This window comes from Poecilia reticulata, chromosome 21 (genome assembly GCF_904066995.2).
Source record: "Poecilia reticulata chromosome 21, P_reticulata-male-v2, whole genome shotgun sequence".
NCBI lineage: Eukaryota > Metazoa > Chordata > Actinopteri > Cyprinodontiformes > Poeciliidae > Poecilia > Poecilia reticulata.
The window spans coordinates 12,222,697-12,245,066 of NC_088850.1; the positions used below are offsets into that span (position 1 = coordinate 12,222,697).

At 37.9% G+C, this 22,370-nt stretch overlaps 1 protein-coding gene across 4 annotated transcripts; it reads left to right on the forward strand.

Annotated features, from left to right (window-relative positions):
• Positions 1-697: 697 nt before the first annotated feature.
• On the forward strand, positions 698-21,745 carry snx9b (sorting nexin 9b). 4 transcript variants are annotated; one of them, XM_008397823.3, is made up of 20 exons: positions 698-1,220; positions 3,452-3,538; positions 5,470-5,544; positions 7,233-7,361; positions 8,922-8,999; positions 11,192-11,354; positions 13,324-13,365; positions 14,626-14,764; positions 14,932-15,016; positions 15,251-15,376; positions 15,538-15,655; positions 15,757-15,887; positions 17,130-17,233; positions 17,342-17,445; positions 17,558-17,635; positions 17,812-17,888; positions 18,908-18,997; positions 20,073-20,187; positions 20,284-20,375; positions 20,523-21,745. In XM_008397823.3, the coding sequence occupies exons 1-20, from the start codon at positions 1,209-1,211 to the stop codon at positions 20,568-20,570; spliced, it is 1,893 nt and encodes a 630-aa protein (XP_008396045.2). In that variant the 5' UTR covers positions 698-1,208; the 3' UTR covers positions 20,571-21,745. The 4 variants fall into 4 exon arrangements, with proteins under 4 accessions (XP_008396045.2, XP_008396047.2, XP_008396046.2 ...); XM_008397825.3 differs by lacking the exon at positions 8,922-8,999 and having other exon boundaries at positions 702-1,220; XM_008397824.3 differs by lacking the exon at positions 13,324-13,365 and having other exon boundaries at positions 704-1,220.
• The last annotated feature ends 625 nt before the right edge of the window (positions 21,746-22,370 follow it).

Sequence of the window (22,370 nt, forward strand, 5' to 3'; positions counted from 1 at the left end):
ATTTGCAGATTTTTTTTTTAATTGAGACATTTATATTCATAGCTTTATTATTTGATATAATTATCTTTGAAACAGTATTCCTATGGTCAAATGTAATGAGCATCCTTCCACTAGTGTCTGATAATAGTTTGTTGGAATTTTGACCCCTTCGTTTTGCCATAACTGAGATAACTCATTTAAGTTTGTAGGCCACCTTGGTCACGCACATACTTGCAGGTTAAGTGTCTACAGTAAATGGTTAAATATGAAATCTTTACTAAATTGCCCAGCAATAAATCCTGTTTTGCATTGTAATGTCAATTTAAGTCCAGCAGGGGGAGACGTTGGAATAAGAAACGACTCGAGATGAACATGGGTGAGGTCGCGGCTCCAGCTGCTGCAGTTGAACTATCTGCAACATGTACAGATAAATAAGAGTGGCTCCCAGAAGATTAGTACAGAAACCATGACAATCACAAGTAATACTCGGAGACCACATAGGTCTTTTAAAAGAGCATGATACCTTAAATTACTTACTATATATATATATATATATATATATATATATATATATATATATATATATATATATATATATATATATATATATATATATATATATTTTTATGAAGTGTTTTTTTTTATTTTTTATTAATGTGGTCTATCCAGAATGATGTCTTTAGTATTTAACGTCAATATCTTCTTTTGTTATTGTAATACTGACTGAAAAGAGGGTAAGGAAGTAGGGCTAATGGGGTGCTTTAAAGTATAAGTAAATATAGTTGGGGTTTTTTGTTTTCTTTTACTTTTAATAAAGATATTTAACTTTAAAAATATATTTTTTTAAATTTAATTAATTTCAGAGTTAAGTCTGTGTGGGAGCCATATCGGACCTGGAATACCTTTCCGGTTTCTCTCCCTATCTCAGGTCACTCCCTCCTCCGCGCTGTCAGCAGCAGCTCCTTACGCGGTTCAAACTTAGCTCTTTCCCTCCGAATCTGCTCCGTCGTCACTTTTCTTTATTTGTCGCCTGTTTTTTTAAAGCTTTAAACTGTTTTTAATCGTTTGTTTGAGGACTGTGACGCGAAGACTCGCGGAAGGGAGGACTTGTCGAGTTTTCTTCGCCAGCAGCAGTTGAAGAGCAGCGGGGGGAGATGACCAGCTGAGGACTGGAAATCTTAAAAAAAACACGGGGCCTGTTTCTGTAATGATTGATCAATGCGGCCACAATGGCGTTAAAGGTAGGAATGTTAACTTTTCAGAGACGTGTTAACGTTTAGACGTGTTGATTTCGGTCCTGTCCCCTGCGGTTTCCCCTGCCAGTTGTTTTTTAGTGTTTGTACTAGCAATAGATTCGGGTTGTCAGAGTTGTAGTTTGTCAAGTGCTGTTGTGAATATTTGTGAAACTACATTTCAAATTAAACTATTTTTTAAAGTATTCTATAAACGCGTGGTTGGTTATGGTACAGGTGTATGGAGTAAAAGTGCTTCTGGTAAACATGGAAAATGTGTATCGTCAAGAAACTGTCTTGTGACATTTTACAGCCTCCACAGTTGTGGGTCATTGCTACTTCTGCAGAATTCTGGGAAATGTAGTCTTCCGGGTTCAGTCGTAGGACAGCTATTTGAATTAAGGAGGAATAATTTTATAGTCAAAGCAATACAGTTAAAAACTAAATAACTTTGCGGTGTTGTTTACCTTTTATGAAACTATCTAATATATCTTAATAATAAACGTTATTTTGATGCATTTCATTATTTAAATTTGAGACATATTTAGGTATAAAAGTAGAAAACAAAACATGTTTGAGAATTAACTTTTTTTAAATTATTTTGTTAAAATAAAATAAGCAGAGCTGATATATAGGGATTATTTATTGTAACATCATGCATTATTTTCAGTTCAGTCCTTTCTGGGAGGTCAAAAATAATTTAATGAGTTTCACATTTTTATTTTTAATGCTTTTAATAATTAATAGTTCAGTTATCAAAATTATTACAGTCTAGGCATATGTCTTGACATTGTTTAGACCCTTTGTCAAATAAACCATAATTAGTTGTATTTAAAGCAAATCAAAGAGATCAAATTGTTTTAAATTAAAATAGTAATTATTTTTTCAGTTACTAGAATAATATGCCATAATCATTACAACATTAATAATGTTCAGTCAGTTATTGCAAGTTTATTTTTTTATATGTTTAAACATAAATATGGACTAAGTACCCATTAAATGTAGTGGTACTTTCCAAGCTTATTGTGCAGAATATTATACGTTTTGCCTTTGATAGCGTGACAAGTGGACGTTAGCTGACACAAGTTAGTCAGGCTGACTGTTCTGTTACTGTGCATGCATTTGAGTGTTTAACAGGCCTGCCAATTAAAGCTTTCCATAAAGCTTGACTATAAATCACAGGAACAGTATAGGAGAAAAGTTGAGTTGTTACATGTATTTTCCCCTGCTTATCCGACATCAAGTCACTGGAGTAACAGGTCTGGGATGGAAACACGACCACTCTTCTCTCCAATGACATTCAACATCTTATTCTGATAATGATTTGTGCTTCTAGGCCAAAAGAGATATGTAGTCCTTCCAGCAAATTCTGCGTGTGCCTGGGGTTTCATCCGAGTAGTCCGCGCCAGGAGATGGAGGCAGCAAGGACATAACCTAATCAGATTCAAAAACCACCATAACTGGCTTCTTTCAATAGTTTGGGTTCTAGTTATGATTTTCTATGCATACCTCACTACAGCCCAATTTTAAAACACATGATGCCAATATTTAAAGCCTTAGCTTTATATCTAAAATATGGATTATGAATTTTTTTCTTAAAAACACAAAACACATGAAGTAACTGTCCGGTTTTTGCTTATGAGCTTTTAAGTTTCTGCGTTTGATAAATATCTTATTTTTGCCATTTGGCATTCTAAAAGTAAATGCATCTTTACCAAACTGTTCACGTAGGAGGCAGAGTAATTTTGTTAATCATAATAACAAAGATGCAATAATTTTCTAAGATATTTGAAAAGAAATGACAACTTTGCCTGCGATGGTGAGGCCTTTTTGATGTGACTTCCATGACTTACCCTTGAGTATAATCCCAGTTTTTACTAAAACTGAAGCAGATCTCTGTTCTACCTCATATTCCACTGCTGAAAGTTTTCTCTGCATTTTTTTTCCACTAATGAATGAATGGTGCATATTTGCTCTCTTGTGGTTACCGAAGGAACTATAAATTAGCCGATCCGACTATGTGTCAGAGGAATTGGTTAATCTACTGGTTCACGTCTTGTTTTGGATAAACCTTGAAATTGGGTAACAATCAGCACTAAAAGAACTAGTTTGACCTGTTCGTCATTTCCCTTGTTTTTCTTCGCAGCTGTTAGCTTGCCACAGGGGTCATTGAATGTCCTGACCGTACACTAACGTTTAAGGAGCAGAACCATTAATCATTCTTTCTTGTTTGTTCTCAGGCACAAGTTTTATATGACTTCGCCGCTGAGCCCGGCAACAATGAGCTGACAGTGAAAGAAGGCGAGACAATCACTATCACCAATAAGGTAAAAAAGAAAAAAAAAATGTTTATTGTACACAGGACCTAAGCTTTCAGATATTTGTGTGTAAAAGTCATGCACATTTATCAGCATTTTCACTGAGGAAGGAGTTTGTTTTGGATCATATTGGTTTAAAATTAAATAAAAAAAAAAAAAGATTGATGGCTTCTATGAAGCTCTTTACGATTTTGGCGTTGAAAACTGACTCAGCTGAACAGAGCAAGATCACATGATCTTGTGTTGCTCAAGTGGTGTCTCATAAATTACTTGCCAAAGAAGAAAGAGAGGGGAACAAATGACTGAACAAACATGATGTCATTAAAGTCAGTTGCCAACAGTTCAAAGCTTACTTACGCTGTGCTGACCTACATAGTTTTCGAATCCAAGTCTGTCAGAACCAAATCAGGTTTTTTTTTTTTTTTTGTCGTTGCCAAATAGGCTGTAGCTGGGAATTGTATAAACCTTCATAGAAAATCTAGAGCTTCCAAATGTCAGTCTTTCTTTTAAGCTATCTGCTGGAATCTCCTGAAACAGTCGAAAATGGCACCATATAAAGTTTTTTATGCCACTCAAACTGTTTCGCCTGTCGTCACATTACAAACACAAACTTTATTAGATTTTATTGGGGTTTTATGGGACAGACTAACCAAAGCACAGCACTTGTTTTCAGCTGTAAGTGTGCTGAACCACTTACAGCTGCAGGTCATTCCGATGCCTCAATACCAGCTTTGCAAATCAATGGAAATTTAACCGTCTTTTTTTTTTTTTTTTCATGTAGCTTAAGCTCATGCAGATCAGACAGGAAGTGTCTGTAAACACTGATTTTCAAGTGTTGCCACAGATACTTATTTAGATTTTGACGAGGAGTTTCTAACACAATCAATTTAAACTATTCCATTGTAACTCCACACCATGATGCTTCCACGTCCATGTTTCAAATTAGGCATGGTTCAGGGTTCCGTGTCGGCATTCCTGGACACACAGTGTATTGAATGTAGACCAGTAAACAGAATTGTGGTTTCACCCAGCCAGACAACCTTTTTCAACATTATTTTTTATGAGTCTAGAACTAATAACTGCAACTCCTCCAGAATTACCAAGGGCCTCTTGGCTTCATCTCTTGTTAAAGCTCTCGTTCCCAGGCCTGTCTCTTTATTTGGACGTCCATATTTTTAGTTGGTTTGCAGTTCTGCGTTCCTCTTTCTATTTCTGATAACGGACACCTACGTTTTGTGATTTTTAATTTGAAAAAACGATAACACTTTATTTGAAGGCGTGTGCATAAGACTGACATGACACTGTCAAAAACATGACATAACCCCTGTCATGAACATAAAGAAGTCTATATGAATGTTTATGACAGTTGTCATGAAGTGTCATTCGGTAAATAATGACACTTTTAATGCAAAGTTGCTCTAAAAGTTGCATTAAAAGTCCATTAAAAATGCCAACTTTGCATTAAATTATCATAATTTACAAAATCATGCAAAGTTGGCACTTTTAATGGACTTTTAATGCAACTTTTAGAGCAACTTTGCATTAAAAGTGTCATTATTTACCGAATGACACTTCATGACAACTGTCATAAACATTCATAAAGACTTCTTTATGTTCATGACAGGTGTTATGTCATGTTTTTGACAGTGTCATGTTAGTCTTATGCACACCCCTTCAAATAAAGTTTCACCAAAAAAACTTTGAACGATGTTTCATTTTTTCCTTTTCTATCATTTTAGTATTTTGCACTATTGGGTGCTGCTCTATCACATAAAATCCCGATACATTGTTTTGTTGTTGCGTGACAAAATGTGAAAATCAGAATAGACGATTTGTTTTCTGGTTTAAAAAACTCAACTGTTCTTGCAAAACCCGTGTAGTTTAGGGTGGTATACAATCTGTGCTTATTTGTACTAATACTCTGCTAATATTCATCCTAGAGTATCGGAGGCGGTTGGATTGAAGCACAGAACTCAAGAGGAGAGGTTGGACTGGTGCCTGAAGATTACATTGAGGTAAGTCAGGAAGCACTGATAAAGTCAGGAAGCACTGATAATGTCTCCTAAATGTCTAATTTAGGAGACATTTCACCGCACACACTATTTAACACTAACATAACACCAGTTTAATTAAAAACAAAAGTTGATAGTTGCATGTTGTAAGGTCAGGGTGAGAAGAGCGTGTGACCTCCCTATAAGATACCAGGATGCATATGCTAACCGTGGTGCTGTCGCTTCGCCTGACATTGAAATCACAACAGGATGTTCCTCCTTCAGGGATCTGCTGATTAGGGGTTTTTTTTAGTGTGTGTTCGTGTGTGTGTCCAGCCTGATCCAGTTCTCTGACTGCATCCGTGGATATGATTCACTCTAAAGACATTCAGACTCTGAATAAAAGTAAAGTCTGCAGATGTCAACAGTTTAGCCTCCTCTGTAAAAAAAAAAAAAACTTCTACAACAACTCCCAGTGTAACGCCTGTGTGTACACGTGAAACAGACTGATGGATTCAACTATTCTAATAGCCCAAACAAGCTAGCCTGAACTTTAGTTAACTCCCCAGCTGCTCCAGGACTGTTTAGATCTCATGCCCAACTCTTAAAACCTTCCAGATGATGACCACAGTTAAAGTTCATGTTGTGGCTATTGATAAAACACAGACTCTCTGTTACTCAAGCAGCAACTATTTGTGCCTTTTTAGTATGCTGAAGAAAATAGGATGTAGTAAAGTAAAAATAAGCTTTGCATTGTGGTTGAGCATATGTGGAAGTCGCCACCCTTTGCTGTCACAATTTAACAGAATCTGAAGAAGACAGACAGGAAGGCGATCATGTTACCAACAACAGAGCAGAGGTTCCCAAACTGTGGGGCGCGCCCCCTAGGGGGGGCGCCGTGCTATTGCAGGGGGGGCGCGGGAAGCGCCTGGATGAAAAAAAAACAAAAAACAAAACATGAATGCTGTATGCGCTTGGTTTTTACCTTAGAATGGCCAACTCTCTGTTACTCATCTGTCAATTTGATACAGGGGCTTTTGCACTTCCCATATCTGTGTCCTCTGTCACTTTTATCAGCAGTTAAAACTGTTTCATCCATTGTTAACATGTGGTAACCTGTTTTTCTGAGCCGCCTTTAAACGCAAAATGAGTGCTACGACGCTCGCGCTGGGTTTACACCTGTGCGGCAGTGAAGGAGACCTGCTGCTGCTGTGCAGAGCTACGCAGGTGTGTTAGACTCATGGCAGCAAACCAACAAAACGCAAAGAACTTTTAACAGTTTTACCCCCAAACTAACCGACTGAGTTGAGCAAAACTGTTGGATGCAGGTAAAGTTAGCTAAAAGATGACTAGCTAGCTAATATCAATAGAGCACCTTAAACTTAACAAGTAGCCTGTAGGCTACTGATGTTGTCTATGTTCAGCTACGTACATTCATTTTGCTCCCAACAAAGTCGATCCACCCTCTTCCCCCATTCTTAGAGTCACCCCTCCCTTCCCTAACGCACGTCGTTCAACCAGACAGCTATTTGTAATCCATAGGGGGGGCACAGAAAATGTTTGTACACCACTGGGGGGGCCCAGCAGAAAAAGTTTGGGAACCACTGCAATAGAGGAACATACCTTCATAAATCACTAAATTATGGTGAAATTACATAATTTTTCTCCACCTAATGTAACTGTTTTTTTCCCCCTTCTTTTTCCTTTTGTAGTTCAAAAATGAATTTCCTGCATTCCCAGCAGCATCGACGGCACCCCCTTCAAATGCAGGGAACGCCACATATCCGGACCTTTCCGTCTTTGATGCATTTGCACCTTTATCAACACCTGCACAAAACCAGGTAAAGAGCCAAGCTGGTGAAGATGCTGTTGCTGAACTGACTTCTCGTTTTCTCCCCAAGCCATGTACCACTGCTTAGCCTCGTCACATGTGGAGAAAATGCACAACAATAACAAGCAGACCACCTACCATGGTTCACCAACCATGTTTCTGTTTTTTAATTTTTTTTAAGTGCTCTGAAGGGGTTTTCATACCTTTTTGTCAGAAGACAACTGCAAACTAATTTAGTTTGGAAATTTTTTTATGGACGAAAACAAAGTTGCACTTAAATTTGAAGTGGAAAGAAACGTATTGGTTTCATTTTCACATCGGTGTGCATATGTATTCATATGTATTGTTGGTCTTTCGAGGTCTGTCTTTACCAGCTTTAGAGATTTTGCTCATTTTTCTTAAGCCCTGCCTGACGATTTTCACTCATAAATGTGCTTTGATCTAAATCTGACCACCTCTAGCTGTAAGATTAGTATAGTTGTTCTGCTGGAAGCTGAACCTCCACCCTAGTCTTAAGGTCTTTTTGCAGTCTTCAGCAGGTTTTCATGAGAATTATAATGCATCTCATTTAATGTTTTTCCCCATTAACTCTCACCGATCTCCGTGTAATTCTGGAAGGAAAGCTTTCCACAGCATAATACTGCAACCACCATGTTTCTACATTGGGGTGTGGTTTTCAGTTTGATGGGGTAATATTAGAGCCCCTACTTTTACAATCGCAGTCTTCCTTTCATAATATGTGTCAAACAGATTTCTTTGAGTAATTGTTTCTCTTTTCAAAACTTTAATACAAAGACTCAATTTTTTCCAGATTCTTCCACCTGAGCAGTGCATCTCTGCAGCTCCTCTAGAGTTACTTCAGGCCTCTTTAATGGTTTTCTGATTAGCGGTCTATTCTGTCTGCCGTTTTTATGATGTTTTGTGACTTCATTTTCTTTTGAGGTGTCAGAATTTTAAAAAAAATATAGAAATACAAATGCACATCACTGTCTTCAGGTCTTTATACCTAAAAATGAGCAACATTCATCCTGGTTATTCAAATCTATAATTGTGGAACATTTTGGGTTGGTCTGTACAATAAAATAATTAGAAATTTAACATAACAAGATGTAAAATGCATTCTTTACATTTTGATGAGGCATTGTATGATGGAGTAGTGGTGTTGAAGAAAAAAAAAAAAGCAGAAGCGTGTTTGATTCACAGTTTTTTGTCCAGTTTTTGTGAACCCCAGATGCAGAAGTGAGAGCAGCTGCAGTGAGAGATATAATTTCAAACTGACATATTTTTAAATGTAGTATTGCAGAACTGAGAGGAAATGGTTTGAGTGGTCTCTTCTGACTTGAGCAGCCAGAAGCTTCCACAAAAAAAAGAGCACACTTCTGGATTGGTGAAAATGTTTGGGCCACAGTATATTTAAGAATCACTGCAGGAAATGTGTCAGCTTTTGTCGCTCATAGCTTCTTATTTATTCAAGCGCATACGTCGAGGCTTCAACTTAACCCACTCTTTGCTCAGTTTTAACCCTCACCGCAGGCATTTTGTTCTCATCTCACCTTCTATTCCCCTCAAGGTGGATTCTGGGGCTTTGAGTCCCGTGCCAGACACCCCAGACACCCCAGTTACCCCTTTCTTCCCATCCCCCGAGGAGGTAAATGCCACTTGGGGGTTGCGAGCATGACAAGAGGCATTTGTTTCAGCCGTCTTGTCTTCACCAGTTCTCACCTTGGTTATCCGTTTGATCTGCTTTGACACATTCACGTTCTGTCTAAAAAAAAAAAAAACGCATGATCTCTCACCTTCTGTTTTCACCTTGCACCGCTGAGCAAACAAATGGATGGTTCCAGATTACACAAATCATCATCCACACTGGCAAATGTGAATCAGGATTCTTTATTAAATGTGCATCGAATGCAGTTTTATAGACTGATTCAAATTTCCACTTTTTGTGAAGCCAGACATCACCAATTTTATCTGATTCTGATTTTTCTCTGATTGGTCTCAGAAAATTTTAACAGCAAAGAAATCAACAGTCGGAAACCTGTTTTCCCTTTTTGTTACTGGAAATCTCGGATCAACTTCTCTAGGGCTGCAAAATAATATTTAAATTGTATTATTGCGTCATCAATGTGTGCACTGTTAAACGTATCTACAGACTGTTTGCAATGCAGTATTTGTTTTTGTGTAAACATTTGCATGCCAATGACACATTTAGGCTGTTTGATGAAATTTCCCTGCAGGAAGCGATCGCACCTGGCAGTGGTGATGGAGCTCCTCAAAGTCTTAGAAGCTTTGTAATCACAGATAAGAATGATAGCGTGATAAAAATATGTATTCATCTCAATTGACACCAATGTTTGACAGAAACATTGCAATTTCTTAAGATGTATTATGAAATTACAGTATTGTATCTCATCATATTTAGCTTATTTCAAAACTAAATTCACAAATTTTTCAATTTGTATTGCTTTGGTTATTGCAAAAGTAATATTTTCCATTTTTATTTTAAAAAAATATCTTTCGTTTGTTGATAAATCACGCTACACCATTGAAGCATTCGTTTTTATAACATATTTTTATTACAACGTTGAAATATTACAGCCGGAACATGTGAAAGAGAGAGCCCGCTGTGCTGCATCATGCTCCACAGCAAAATAAACATGATGCATTTTAACAAAACAAACAGAAAAATAAGTACAAAACTACCTGTTTTTGAACTCACCGTAAACTTTTATTAGCATTTAGCTGTCATAAAAGTAAGAAGAGCCAGCTCTATGTATATCCTGCGTGGTAAATGTGGACCTAAATTGACTCAAAATCTTCTGCCAGACTGCAAATTTTTTATAAAAGCAGACTTATTTCATGACAGATGAAGGTTAACAATAGGATAAAGTAGAGCAATGTCCATGTAAATAAACCCTTTTCTCTACTGAGGTCTCATTTTGCTCACAGAGTAAGATGAATTCATAATGTTGGCTGTCTAAATGCTATAATAACACATGAAATGCCAGCCATGCTCCTGTAGTAAACTGTTTCCTTTAACCTTATTTATTTAAAATTTGGTGAACTGTAATTCTGCTGTTGGTGGTCCAGTTGACGGCTACGATATATTCACTCACTAACAAGTCTGATCTGCAGCAGTTCCAGCAGTTAACTATTAATCAGGAAGTGAGACAATTCCAAGCAGCAGTCGATCAGTTGAAGCATCCCAACTATTCATTCAGTGATGCCAAAATGTATTTACTCTAAATGATTAATAAAACAGTTTCTACATAAGCAATCATTTCTTGATTTGATGTAAATACAGTAAAACACTTTAAAATTTAAAAAATAAAACACTTTTTTTTTTTCCATGACTGCATTACGTAATTTTCTTCTTCCAGCAATTTGCATTAAAGTTTTCGTTCAGTCAGCAGATTTTGGTTACCAGTATTCAAATGTTAACCTACAAAGGGTGCACACACACAGACGAATCCTGTTGCATGCTTCTCTATGCAAGCATGGCTTGGAGTTTATCTCAGTGCTAATAGGAGCTGTGAAAACAGTAACCTAAGCATAATGTATAAGTTTGAGCATGCATCTTTCTGCAAATTTGCAACATTTCATCTAATTTAGATGAAAGCTCATTCAGAAAACAGCAATGACAGACCAAAGCTGTCATTGCTGAATCATTTCTTAATGTATGCTCCGCTGAAGGACAGGTCTGCACCACGTTTAAAAAGCATGTTGATTTAGGACCACTGTCGGCTTCACATGAAACAGACCGTGTCTGTTCTCTCTCCTCTCTGCCATCACAGTCCTCCCTTTCATCCCTCACTAGCCTCTCTTGTACGTCTCTCTCAGGCCAGCAATGGTAATGATCCCTGGTCAACGTGGAATGCAGACCCTTCAGGGGGCACAAACAACAACTGGGCGTCTAATCCAGAGGGCACTCAGACTGGGAAGAGTGCTCCTGACCCCTGGGGCAATGTATCGCAGGGTCACCCTCAGGCTTACCAAGGTCCAGGTAAGAAACAGTTTTTTTTAACAGCAGCTGCGTATGTTGGACTGAGTGTTATGTTAGAATTGTTTCCAGAGGAGCTTTAAGGTGTGTTTATATGCTTGTTTTTTGTTGTTGTTCAGCTTAGACTTTATGTATTAAATGTTGATTTTTGTATTAAGATTCAGGGTTTTGAACCTGCCAAGTCTGGTGGTAGGGCGCTAGGGCAGTCCACCAGCAACCCGGCATGTTTTTGTGTTGAAAAATGTTAAGTTATAAAAATTTGGAGGTGCACAAGCAAGGCATCATAATTTGGGAATAATAGTGTGCGAGGCCAACGGGGGGGCGCAGGAATGGCACAGTTGGTGCACATAAACCCTCACCCTGTTCAATACATCAACTACAAACCTAACTTAATCCGTCTTTACTGTCACCGTTACAGGCGTACAAATAGCCCTATTTAAAATAAACAATGCTTAGTCTGGTCTAAGGCAAGTAAAGCCTGGTGGCCCGCCAGGCTTATAATACACTGGGGAAAACTTTGCTTGTTAAAACCACACTGTGATATAAAAATTTGATGTTGGGCAGAGAAAAAAATGCTGTTTGTTGTGCAGTGTGTAAATATCAAGTTTCAATTGTATTTCATTATTGCTTTTACTTTGCTTTAGTGGTACGATTGAAGTTAATAACATATTCCTGAGATGATTTAAAGTAAAAACATAAAAACTATAATACCATCAGTTGCTCACATGAGCAAAAATATGACAGTTTTGTCCCATCAAATCATTCTGCGAGTTAATTTTTTTCACAAATCAGTCATAAAATGAACTTTTCTTAAGCTTTTAGTGAAGACACAAAATAGCCACTCAGATAGCTCATAATGAGTTTTAGCAGGTTTTACAATAACTTCCTCTAGAATAAAATCTATTTGTAGATATCTCCGTAATAGAGATATCTACAAATATCTCTGTTAATAGATCTAGACGACAGGAACAAATTATTTCCTTTATGTTAGTTCATGTGCAGCACAAATAACAGAACAAATAAGCTACATATGCTGTAAACTATAAAGAAATATAACTTTTTAATTTAAATGGAAGACTAAAGTCTTGTGATATTCATGTGACTATAGAAGCTTATTCAGTAAAGTAGAGCCAATAAAATGTCTCTCCCATTGTGAACCAGGAGGATAGTAAAAATCTCTGAGCAGCTCATCACTTTCAGGTTTATATAGTCTCAGAGAAGAAAAAGCTTTGTCTGTCAGAGATAAATTATAGGCTTCTCCTTCTTGCATGTGGTGATAACGCTGTACCTTTTGCTGCATCTAGTAGAATACCTTGATAGTAAATGAAATCAGCCGGTTGCTCCAACATTTGTTGGTTGGCACAGTTTTAAAGCCCAACTCACAACATTTGTGTTTTTTTGGTAAATATTTCTCATAATCTGCAGATCAGACCTATTAAATACACATTTGTTTAGGTTTCATGCTGTTTTTCATCAGAATAAAATGTTCTGCCCTCCACAGCATGCAAACATTATATGTAGTAGATTTATTTATTAATTATGTCTTGAAACTACTCCTTTTGATTCAGTGCTACATGTTGATTTGGTGTTATTTGGTCACTCTACTTTGCAGAAGGCAAATCTAGGATATTATAATATTATAATAACAAATCTTTTCCACAGACCTTTGTGGACAAATTTTCAGACAGATTTGGCCCTAAACTCTGGTTAGGAAATGTCATTCAGGTCTGTGTAGGAGCAAATCTAACTCTGATGCTGTTTCTCTCCTGTGAAATGCTCCAGCTTTTCTGCAGCCTATCGAGTCATAATTTTGTTTTTGCCAGGAAAAGTTAGCCTCACTAATGACTCACAGGGACAAATGACTCCACCTGGATTTTAAATTCTCCTGATGCTTTTAAAAAAAAAAAAAGGAACAGAGGAAATGAGCTGCCATGAGAAAAATGAACAGACTTTCCCCTTTTCTTTCTCTCAGCCAAAGACATCTACCCATATCCTTACCTTATTGATTACACAGGTATCTGCTTTATTGCCCGATGGATGTTTTCTTGTTCTGGTGTGACAAAATGAATCACATTTTTTTTTCTAAAGCATGTGCTTGAAACTCAATACTGACACTAGATTAACAGCTGTGTCTTTAGAAACTGCTGGATGTGGTTTCTCTATTATATTTTAGAGGATTTTAGATGTTGTGTTTTTTTAGTGCTTTTTTTTATATTTCTAACTGACTGCAAAAGAAGTGCAAAATTAATCTAGTTGTAGCTTTTTATGGCAGTAGTAACATGTTTGCATAATTTATTCACCCGTTAGTTTCAGTGCTCTATAAGCCTTGAGATTCAACATATTAGACAAAATTTAGTTCATAGCAGAAAAGGCAATGTGCCTCAGAACAAATTGTGGAATTAACATGTGAAATTGATGTGCTGTAGTTTTAACCTGCTGGTTTGATGTGATGATTGAGGCACTCAAATGTTTTTTTTTTTGTTAGAAAGCATGCTAACTATTTACAAATGTGAAAAACGTTTTATCGTTATTACTACATCTCCTGAATCGAATGGGGAAATATTCTCTGACTCAAGGATTTCCCTTTGTCTTAGAAAATGAATACTGGAATGTACAAGACTATTTACTTTAGCATCACTGAGCTCTTGCTTCGTTTTCTTACTGAGCTTGGACATGTGTATTTTTTTTAATAGAATGAAATTTTGCCTGAAAAATGCTAACTCTGATTTTGACCCAAGAAAGTGAGTCTCAGAAGGTGCTCATCCGGTTGCTTTTGTCAGGGACGGGTATCGACCTTTACTTTGATCCTGCTCATGTAATATAGTTCTGCTCAATTTATCACAAATGTATTGCGACTGCAATATCCATGTATGTGACAATAATACTGCAAAGGAATATTTTTGGCTAAAATAAGGTGTCACAAGTTCACACTCGTCATGCCAACAATATTTTGAGCGTGTTGGATGGAAATGCAAATGATCCCATCATCTCAGTGCCCAAGATGTTGAAAGTCAGAAAAACATCTGGAGGCACAACAATGAAAAATGAGAGAGGAAAATGTCTTCTTATTGCAAAGGGTATTATTATCACTATATTGATCCACAATATCGCCATCGCACGATTTTCTGATATCGCGCAAACCCTATTTTAAGATTCCATTCCACCAATTTTGTTAAAAGGCAACAATTTTAAATATAACTCCTGGGGAACAAACAAATGTGACCTCGTCACTCTGATTAAAGACAATAATATTTGAATCATCTTTCTCTCTCAGCGGCAGAGGATGATGAGTGGGACGATGAATGGGATGACATGAAATCAAGTGCCGGCTACGCAGAATCGGAATCTGGGGAAGCCGGCGGAATACAGAGAGGAGGAATGCATGCTTCGTCGATGAAAATATCCCTCAATAAGTAAGTTTTATTACGTCTTCTGTACACGAGGCTTCAAAATCATTTGCTATAAAGACTAATGCAACAAAAGCCGGCAAAAGCACTTTGATCCTAATTTTAAAATCATCTGAGGTCATATTGTAGCAATATGTTCTAATCAAGAGACGCTTATCCCTATTTTCTAACAGATTCCCAGGATTCTCCAAGTCTGGTCCTGAGCTCTACCTTCTTTGCAAACAGATTGCGAAAGGGAAAGACAAGCTGTCAATATACGTATGTGAGCCCCGAAGATAGCCGCGTTTCACAAAAAGGACATCAACCCTATATGATTTAACCAGCCCACAGCTGCACTCGTTATCTCATCTTTGACTTATTTCAAGAACGTGTGCTGCGTTTTCGACGCCTAGAACATTTAGCGTCACCGTCATAATGAGAGTGTCACTTTCCTTTGACTCTTTTTTGCAGTGCTTGGGTTCTCTTCTAAAGGTTTATGTGTTGCATGCTCAGGTGGGCGAGGTTGGTCCTGTGTGGTCTTACCCAGAAACCCAGATAGACTGCATCGTAGCCGATCCCAAGAAAGGGTCCAAGATGTACGGCCTCAAGAGCTACATAGAGTACCAAATCACACCCAATGTGAGTTTGCAGACTCTTCTCTACAATGCAAAATAAACTCTGCAATAAACTAGAGCCTTAGCATTGCGACTGCAAGAAATCATCTGAAATTAATACATTTAATGTCTTAAATGGATAGGGTTTTTTTTTTCCTACTTGCTTAACACATTTCTGGTTTGCAGACAACAAACCGACCTGTCAATCATAGATACAAGCACTTCGATTGGCTCTATGAGAGACTCCTGGACAAATTTGGGTCGGCCATTCCAATTCCCTCTTTGCCAGACAAGCAGGTGACAGGTGAGCTCATTTCTACGATAGCTAGAAATGATTTAGAATGGTACGTTGGTATTTTAGATGCAAGCACCACAATAAATATCTGTTGTTTTTTTTTTCTAAAGGGCGTTTTGAGGAGGAGTTTATTAAGATGCGCATGGAGCGGTTGCAGGGTTGGATGTCCAGGATGTGCAGACACCCTGTTATTTCTGGCAGCGATGTGTTCCAGCTTTTCCTCACATACAAAGATGAAAAGGTACAATGTATTATATTTTCCAGGAAAATGTATAGTTGGATAAACACCTGATTGCAGTCCTCATTTTATTGTTTTATTGAGGTACAGTGTTTCAGTGTACATATCCCTGGGATCTTGCTACAATCGCAAACTTGGTTGTTCACAGAATAGCATCTTTTTGAATTATAAGTAAAAATTATACATTGCTTTTAAAAGTTTTACTAATGAAAATCTTTAAATTCCACTTATCCAATTATAACTGGATGCATTCAGGAGAATGACTCTATTAGTTCTGCATATTTAAGCCTGAAATTCTTCCCAATTCTTCTTTGCAAAATAGCTTAAGCTCAGTTAGATTGAATAAGGAGCATCAGTTTTCAAGTCTTGCCACAGGTTCTCATTTATATTTAGGTCTGGACTTGGACTGGGCCATTCCAGCACACATACTTCTATCTAAGCCATCCTGTTGTAGCTCTGGCTATCTAAGTGTTTCTATCCTGCTGGAAGATAATGTTACTGTTCCAGTCTTTTCCAGGTTTGCCTTGTGTTTACCTTCAGTCATCTTACCACACCATGATGCTGCCACCACGTTTCACTGTGAAATGGTTTTAGCTTCTTACCACACACAGTATTCTATATGTAGGCAATCAAATGTTCTCCTCATCTAGCCAGAGCATCTTAAATATGTTTGCATGCCTTGTGGCAAACCTTAAACTAGACTTCCTACTTGACTTCCTCTCACCACTTTCTTCCTTCTTGCCACTTGACTATAAAGGTCAAGTTTTCTGTGCAACATATTCACAAGAACTATTCAGTTACTACTATTGATGATTAATTGAACACAGCTGTGAGATGTTTAAAGCTTGGGATGTTGTCTCTCTCCTTGCCTGCTCTGTTCCTCATTCTTTGTGGTGCTACTTGTTTGATAATGTTCTCAGAGAATCCTCTAAGATCTTAGCTGTAATATTACAAGGATGCAATTACACATTTGGTAAGGAATTTTTAGATAATTACTCATTTTTGTCACACTTTTCAAATATTTTGCTTAAAAATGATTGAAAATCACGTATCGTGGCTCATTTACAATTATGCACATACTTGGAGAAGTAGGTCACCAATGTGAGAGAATGTGCATCTCTAACATAGAGCGACTTCTTCACTCTGCAGCTGGCAGAGTCTCAATCAGTTGTAATCTAGCAAAATGTGAACATGTTCAAGAGACGACAGTACATTTGCAAAGCACTATTCTTTGTTTTTTGACAGGACTGGAAGACGGGGAAGAGAAAAGCGGAGAAAGACGAGACGGTTGGAGTGATGGTCTTCACCACAATCGAGCCAGAAGCTGCAGACCTGGATCCGTTAGAAGTGTGAGTTAAACCCAACCGTCTGAAAAGGGAAAACTTCAAAGAAGCAGCCACCGATGTGCTCGTAGCACATGTGGTTAACGCGTGCCGCGTGTGTTCCTCTTTTCCCAGGGAGCAGAAATGCGAGCAGTTCAGTAAGTTTACCAAAGCCATGGACGACAGCGTGAAGGAAATCCTCACTGTGGGAAACGAGCACTGGAAGAGATGTACAGGACGTACGTTCATGCAGCGTGGAATCTTAATTATTGTTTGCTGCAGCTTCACTTTGTTCTGAAATTATTGTTTACTTAAAAAATCTTATTGTCATGAGTGTTTCCTCTTCTGCAGCTCTGCCAAAGGAATACCAGAGAATAGGAAAAGCCTTGCAGAACCTCTCTACTGTCTTCACAAGCAGTGGATACCAAGGTAGACGCTCACACTTCGGCAGCACTCTCATGTTTTCCAGAAGACGCTCGCCAGACTCCAGCTGCGATTTTCAGATTCCTTTTTGTAACTCAGTAACTATAATAAAAGAATCAGATGCAGGTTGCCGCACGCAGATGGACAGAATCTGTTGGAAGACATATTTTTATCTGCTGCAGGTGAGTCGACTCTAACCGATGCCTTGACGGCGGCTGGAAAGACCTACGAGGAGATAGCCCAGCTGGTGGCAGAGCAGGTAAACTTTTCAGCCTCGATATCATATTGATTCATTTTGGGAAAGTAGGTCACCTGATGCAGCGCACATCTCTAACATAGAGCGGCTTTTTTCACTCTACAGCTGGCGGAGTGTCGATCAAAACCACAACAGCGTCTGTAATCTTTTATCTTCTGCTTTCTGTCGAACAGGCAAAATGTCGTCTAGAAAAAAAATGGCAGTGTTGATGACCTCAGTTCTAGTTTCCAGCATCTATTTACGTTTCACTTCCATCAGTCATGTTTGGATTATATCAGTGGTTTTAGGTTTTTGCTTTATTTTTTTTATCATGAACAAGGAAGTGGAAGACCTCTAGTGGTTGAGACGTCTCAAAGCTTCTTAAGCCAGTTTATCGTTCATTTCAGCTTACCGCATTTAAAAACATTTCCTGAATACTTCCTGTTTGATGCCTTGTCAGATTTTACTGAAGCAGATTTTAAAAAGGCAGAAAATGAAAACTGTTACTTTTTTTTTTTAATACCCTGTTTGATGTTATGTGTAATAAAGTCAATTATTGGCTTTGTTTGATTGTTCCAGCAGCTTTCCGAGGAGGAATTTGCTCGGTAAGCTTGTTTTGCTCACGTGAGTTGCTGGCTATAGTTTAGTAACACATTTTATAGCCATACTCTCGATTCATCGCAGGATCCAATGAAGTTGATCCGTTGATAACGACAAAGGTGAATTCCTTACATGGTCAAGGATTAGTGAGAAGTGTCGATGCCACACCTCCTTGTACACTGAAACCAAATCATCCTGCTGGATATTTGTTTGATTTGTTATGCAGACCATAAATTTTCTCAGCCAGCGGAATGTCGATTTGAAGCCGTGGGGTTGTTATCTGAGTGACTTTCCCTATATTGTCCCTTATCATATTCTTCTCTTATTTCCTGCTCCAAAGTTAGAATTTGGTGTTTTTGCTCCTATTCTTTCTTACTTCTGTGAGTGTCTTCCTGTTTCCCTTTTTACATTTATCACCTCTTGTGTGTTTTTTTCTTTTTTAGCCTAAGAAAGATCTTCACTTCCTCATGGAGACCAATAATGAATATAAGGGTCTCCTTGGATGCTTCCCAGATACCATTGGGGTCCATAAGGTACATATTTCCCAATACACTCATAAACATCATTGTAAAGGAGAAATCCTAGATCTGTTAGCACAGCAAAATATGAATGGCCTATGCCATATTTCCAGATGTGAGCACAAATGTAGACTGGTATATTAAAAAGTTGTCTACCTGATGACACTCCCTGGCTGAAATTTTGGGTTTGACTGTACAACAGAAACTCCTCTGGCGTTGAATTTAGTCAGGGTCTCCATTCACTTAAAGCCATGGAATCAGATTGGAACATCTTTAAAATGAAGATTAGAATAGTCTAGAAAGAATAATATAGGAAGTTAGTATGAGCAGTTGATTTTATGCCAATCTGCCTAAACACATGCTTTGTCAGTAACTGCTGTGCAGTTTTAAGCTTCTCGTTGCAGAGGAGAAAGCAATAGAAGTAGTTCATGGTGAATCTGAAGCAACATGAGCAAACATTGTTTTAAAACACAATTTGTACCAAAAGGCAGGTTGAGCAAGTGTTAAGGGGTTTCAAGTTGGAGTTTCTTGAGTTAACCTTTTGTGATATTTCAGTGTACATCACAATATACAATGAAGTATTGTGATATGCACAGTATTTCCAGATACAGTTCTGGGGGAAAAAAACTAAGAGACCACTTAAAATGATCAGTTTCTCTGATTTTACTTTTATAGGTATATGTTTGAGTAAAATGGACATTGTTCTTTTTTTTTTTATGAACTACTGACATGTCTCTGAAATTCCAAGCAAATATTTAGTATTTATTTGCATAAAACGAGAAATGGTCAAAATAATTGAAAAACATGCAGGGCTTTCAGACCTCGAATAATGCAAAGAAAACAAGTTCATATTTATTTAGAAACAGAAATACAAGTGTTTTAACTCGGGAAGAGTTCAGAAATCAATATTTTGTGGAATAACCATGAGATTTTTAATGGGATTCAGTGCAGTGGTCTCATTTTTTCCAGAGCTGTATGGTGGTCTGAGCATTAAGCACTCGAAGGGGTTTTATCGAATGCTTTACAAAGCCTGTGTTTTTTTTTCGTTTTTTTTTGTTTAATTTATTTACTATATATTTAATCCCTCCAGGCAGCTATCGACAAGGTGAAGGAAGGGGACAAGCTGGTGGCTGCCAACAAAATTACCACTCAGGACAAACTAGCCATGTCGAAACGTCTCAGCACCATGTCTTACACTTTACAAGGTAGCGCTCCGTGTTTGCCATTGAAATCCAGCAGTGCAGTTTATTGTCTTGTGCTGTCTGAACTCACTGGTTTCCCCACTTGTTTTTGTGACCCAGCTGAAATGAACCACTTCCATAGCAACCGTATCTACGACTACAACCGGGTCATGCAGCAGTACCTGGAGGAGCAAGTCAAGTTTTACGAGACGGTAAAGACATTTCATTTTGAGTCTGTTACGCTTTGACCTTTTACACCGCTTTTTTAAGTAGGAAGCAGTTGCATAGAGTCTAGATTACGATAATAAATAAGAAATTACTGTTTTTAATAACGCAATCATTTTTCTCTGAACCCCCAGATTGCTGCAAAGCTGAGACAAGCTCATGGTCAGTTCACTACAATGTGAGAGCAGTCTCACACGACAAGACACAAAGTTTAATCAGATCCTGCCGAAAGCGTTTTTGCTTGCGTTGCATCTTTACTCTCTCTCTCTCACTCTCTCCAAAATTAAAATTTCACTTCTGTATTTCTTGTACGCTGACCCCATCTCTTCTTTCACTGCCTTTGCCAGCAATTGCAGCTTATTTTGTTGCTTTCCTCCACTGGCTGATGCACAAATAATGAGTGCAAGAGCTGGAAGGTTCCAGTGTTTAGGGTTTTCAGGAAAAGCAGTGTTGACGGATTAGATACGACACACTCTGTCCAAGGTCCGCAGCTCGTAACACAGGATGTCAACATCCTAGTTGCACTTTGAGCAGACATGGTTTCTTTCATTCTACATGAGTTAAACAGCATTTAACTCATGTAAATCTACAAAAGCCAAAGTTGTTCTCTACTGTCACAATCGCATGTAAAAGCTTTACTACACATCTCTCAGCCGACTGCAAGTTTATTTGAGTCGTTGCTTCTGCTTCATGTAAATGTTCATCAGCTTGCTGAGCCAAAGCAGGGGCACAGCGAAGCCAAAGGCAGATTGTACGTCCTCTGCAATTCCACTGCTGGCGGTGCCTTACTCGATTTCATCCTGCGCTTCCTCAAAAGCTAACAGGAAACTCCACCTCCTTCCTGCGTTACACACATTTTTTTGCCCCTTTTAGAAACTAGAGATGCTGTTTGGACCTACTGTTATGCCTCACTTCACACTCTGTCAAGAAACAAAATGTGCAATGAGAAAAATAAAAAAAAAACACAAAGTTGTCTTTCATTATTCCTTTTCATTTGTCTTTAATTACTGAAGTCTGAGTCACGTTCCAGTGTTCGGGTGTTGCAAAATTTCCTGTCCAACTGTTGCTCTGAAGAAACTGTCCTCATTTGAAGAGACTGTCACGTTTTACGTTTGTCTTTTTTTGCTTTTCACAGCCAATTTTTTCAATCAGCTTCTAATCTTGTTCACTCTTTGTACTTTTTGTCACATCATGTTTAAAAATATATATATACATAAATATATATACATATATATATTCTATTTGACCCGCCAGGTGCTTCTTGTCATTATATTTTATGTATAGAAGTATTTGCTATAAAGTGTCATTGAAAGCACAGCATAATTTGTTTGATTTATTAAACTGATTTGTATTCATATTTGTGAATGCGTATCTGTTTGAATTAATTCTTGCATTGGTTTCTCATGGGGTTTACTGAACTGCACACTGAGGTCCTTGTTCATTGCAGGAGCTCCTTGCGTAGGCGTGGTAGAGCATAAAAATGAGCTGGTAGCTCATGTAAAAAAAGTGTGTTTTTGTGCTCTTCTGGTGACGGAAGTGAAAGGGCCCTTTTTCCCACCCCTGCTCTCAGCTACCACTGCCATCAGGTGCAGCTTGATATGTAGACCGAAGAGCGGTTTGACAAAATCAGACCGAGATGCAAATGATCAGGTTTATCAGTTCAAAACATGTTTTGAGAAATCTTGTTAGTCATTTTGTACGCGCGGGTTTCAGTTCTAGATGGTTCTGGTGATATGGTTGAATGCGCTCATCAGTCTTGGCACGAGTATCATGACGTTTTGAGCCTTTAAAGTCCATTTTGTTTACGGGGTGGAATGATTTTACAATAAACAGATTTTTTGAAAACTAAATGTTTTTAGTACTCGCAATTATGTAAATTGGTGACAGTGCTGTGTAAAATGACTTGCCTCTTACAAATTCTCCTTTATTTGGCTTGAGTCTTCATGAAGTTTAATATCGCACAAAGAGAACTTGGATACAAA

Excerpts from the sequence above, each read along its gene's own strand:
- snx9b (XM_008397823.3), top strand. Across the intron at positions 9,000-11,191 it reads TCTTCCCATCCCCCGAGGAG|GCCAGCAATGGTAATGATCC; the intron begins GTAAATGCCACT and ends CGTCTCTCTCAG. Across the intron at positions 14,765-14,931 it reads ATGAAAATATCCCTCAATAA|ATTCCCAGGATTCTCCAAGT; the intron begins GTAAGTTTTATT and ends ATTTTCTAACAG.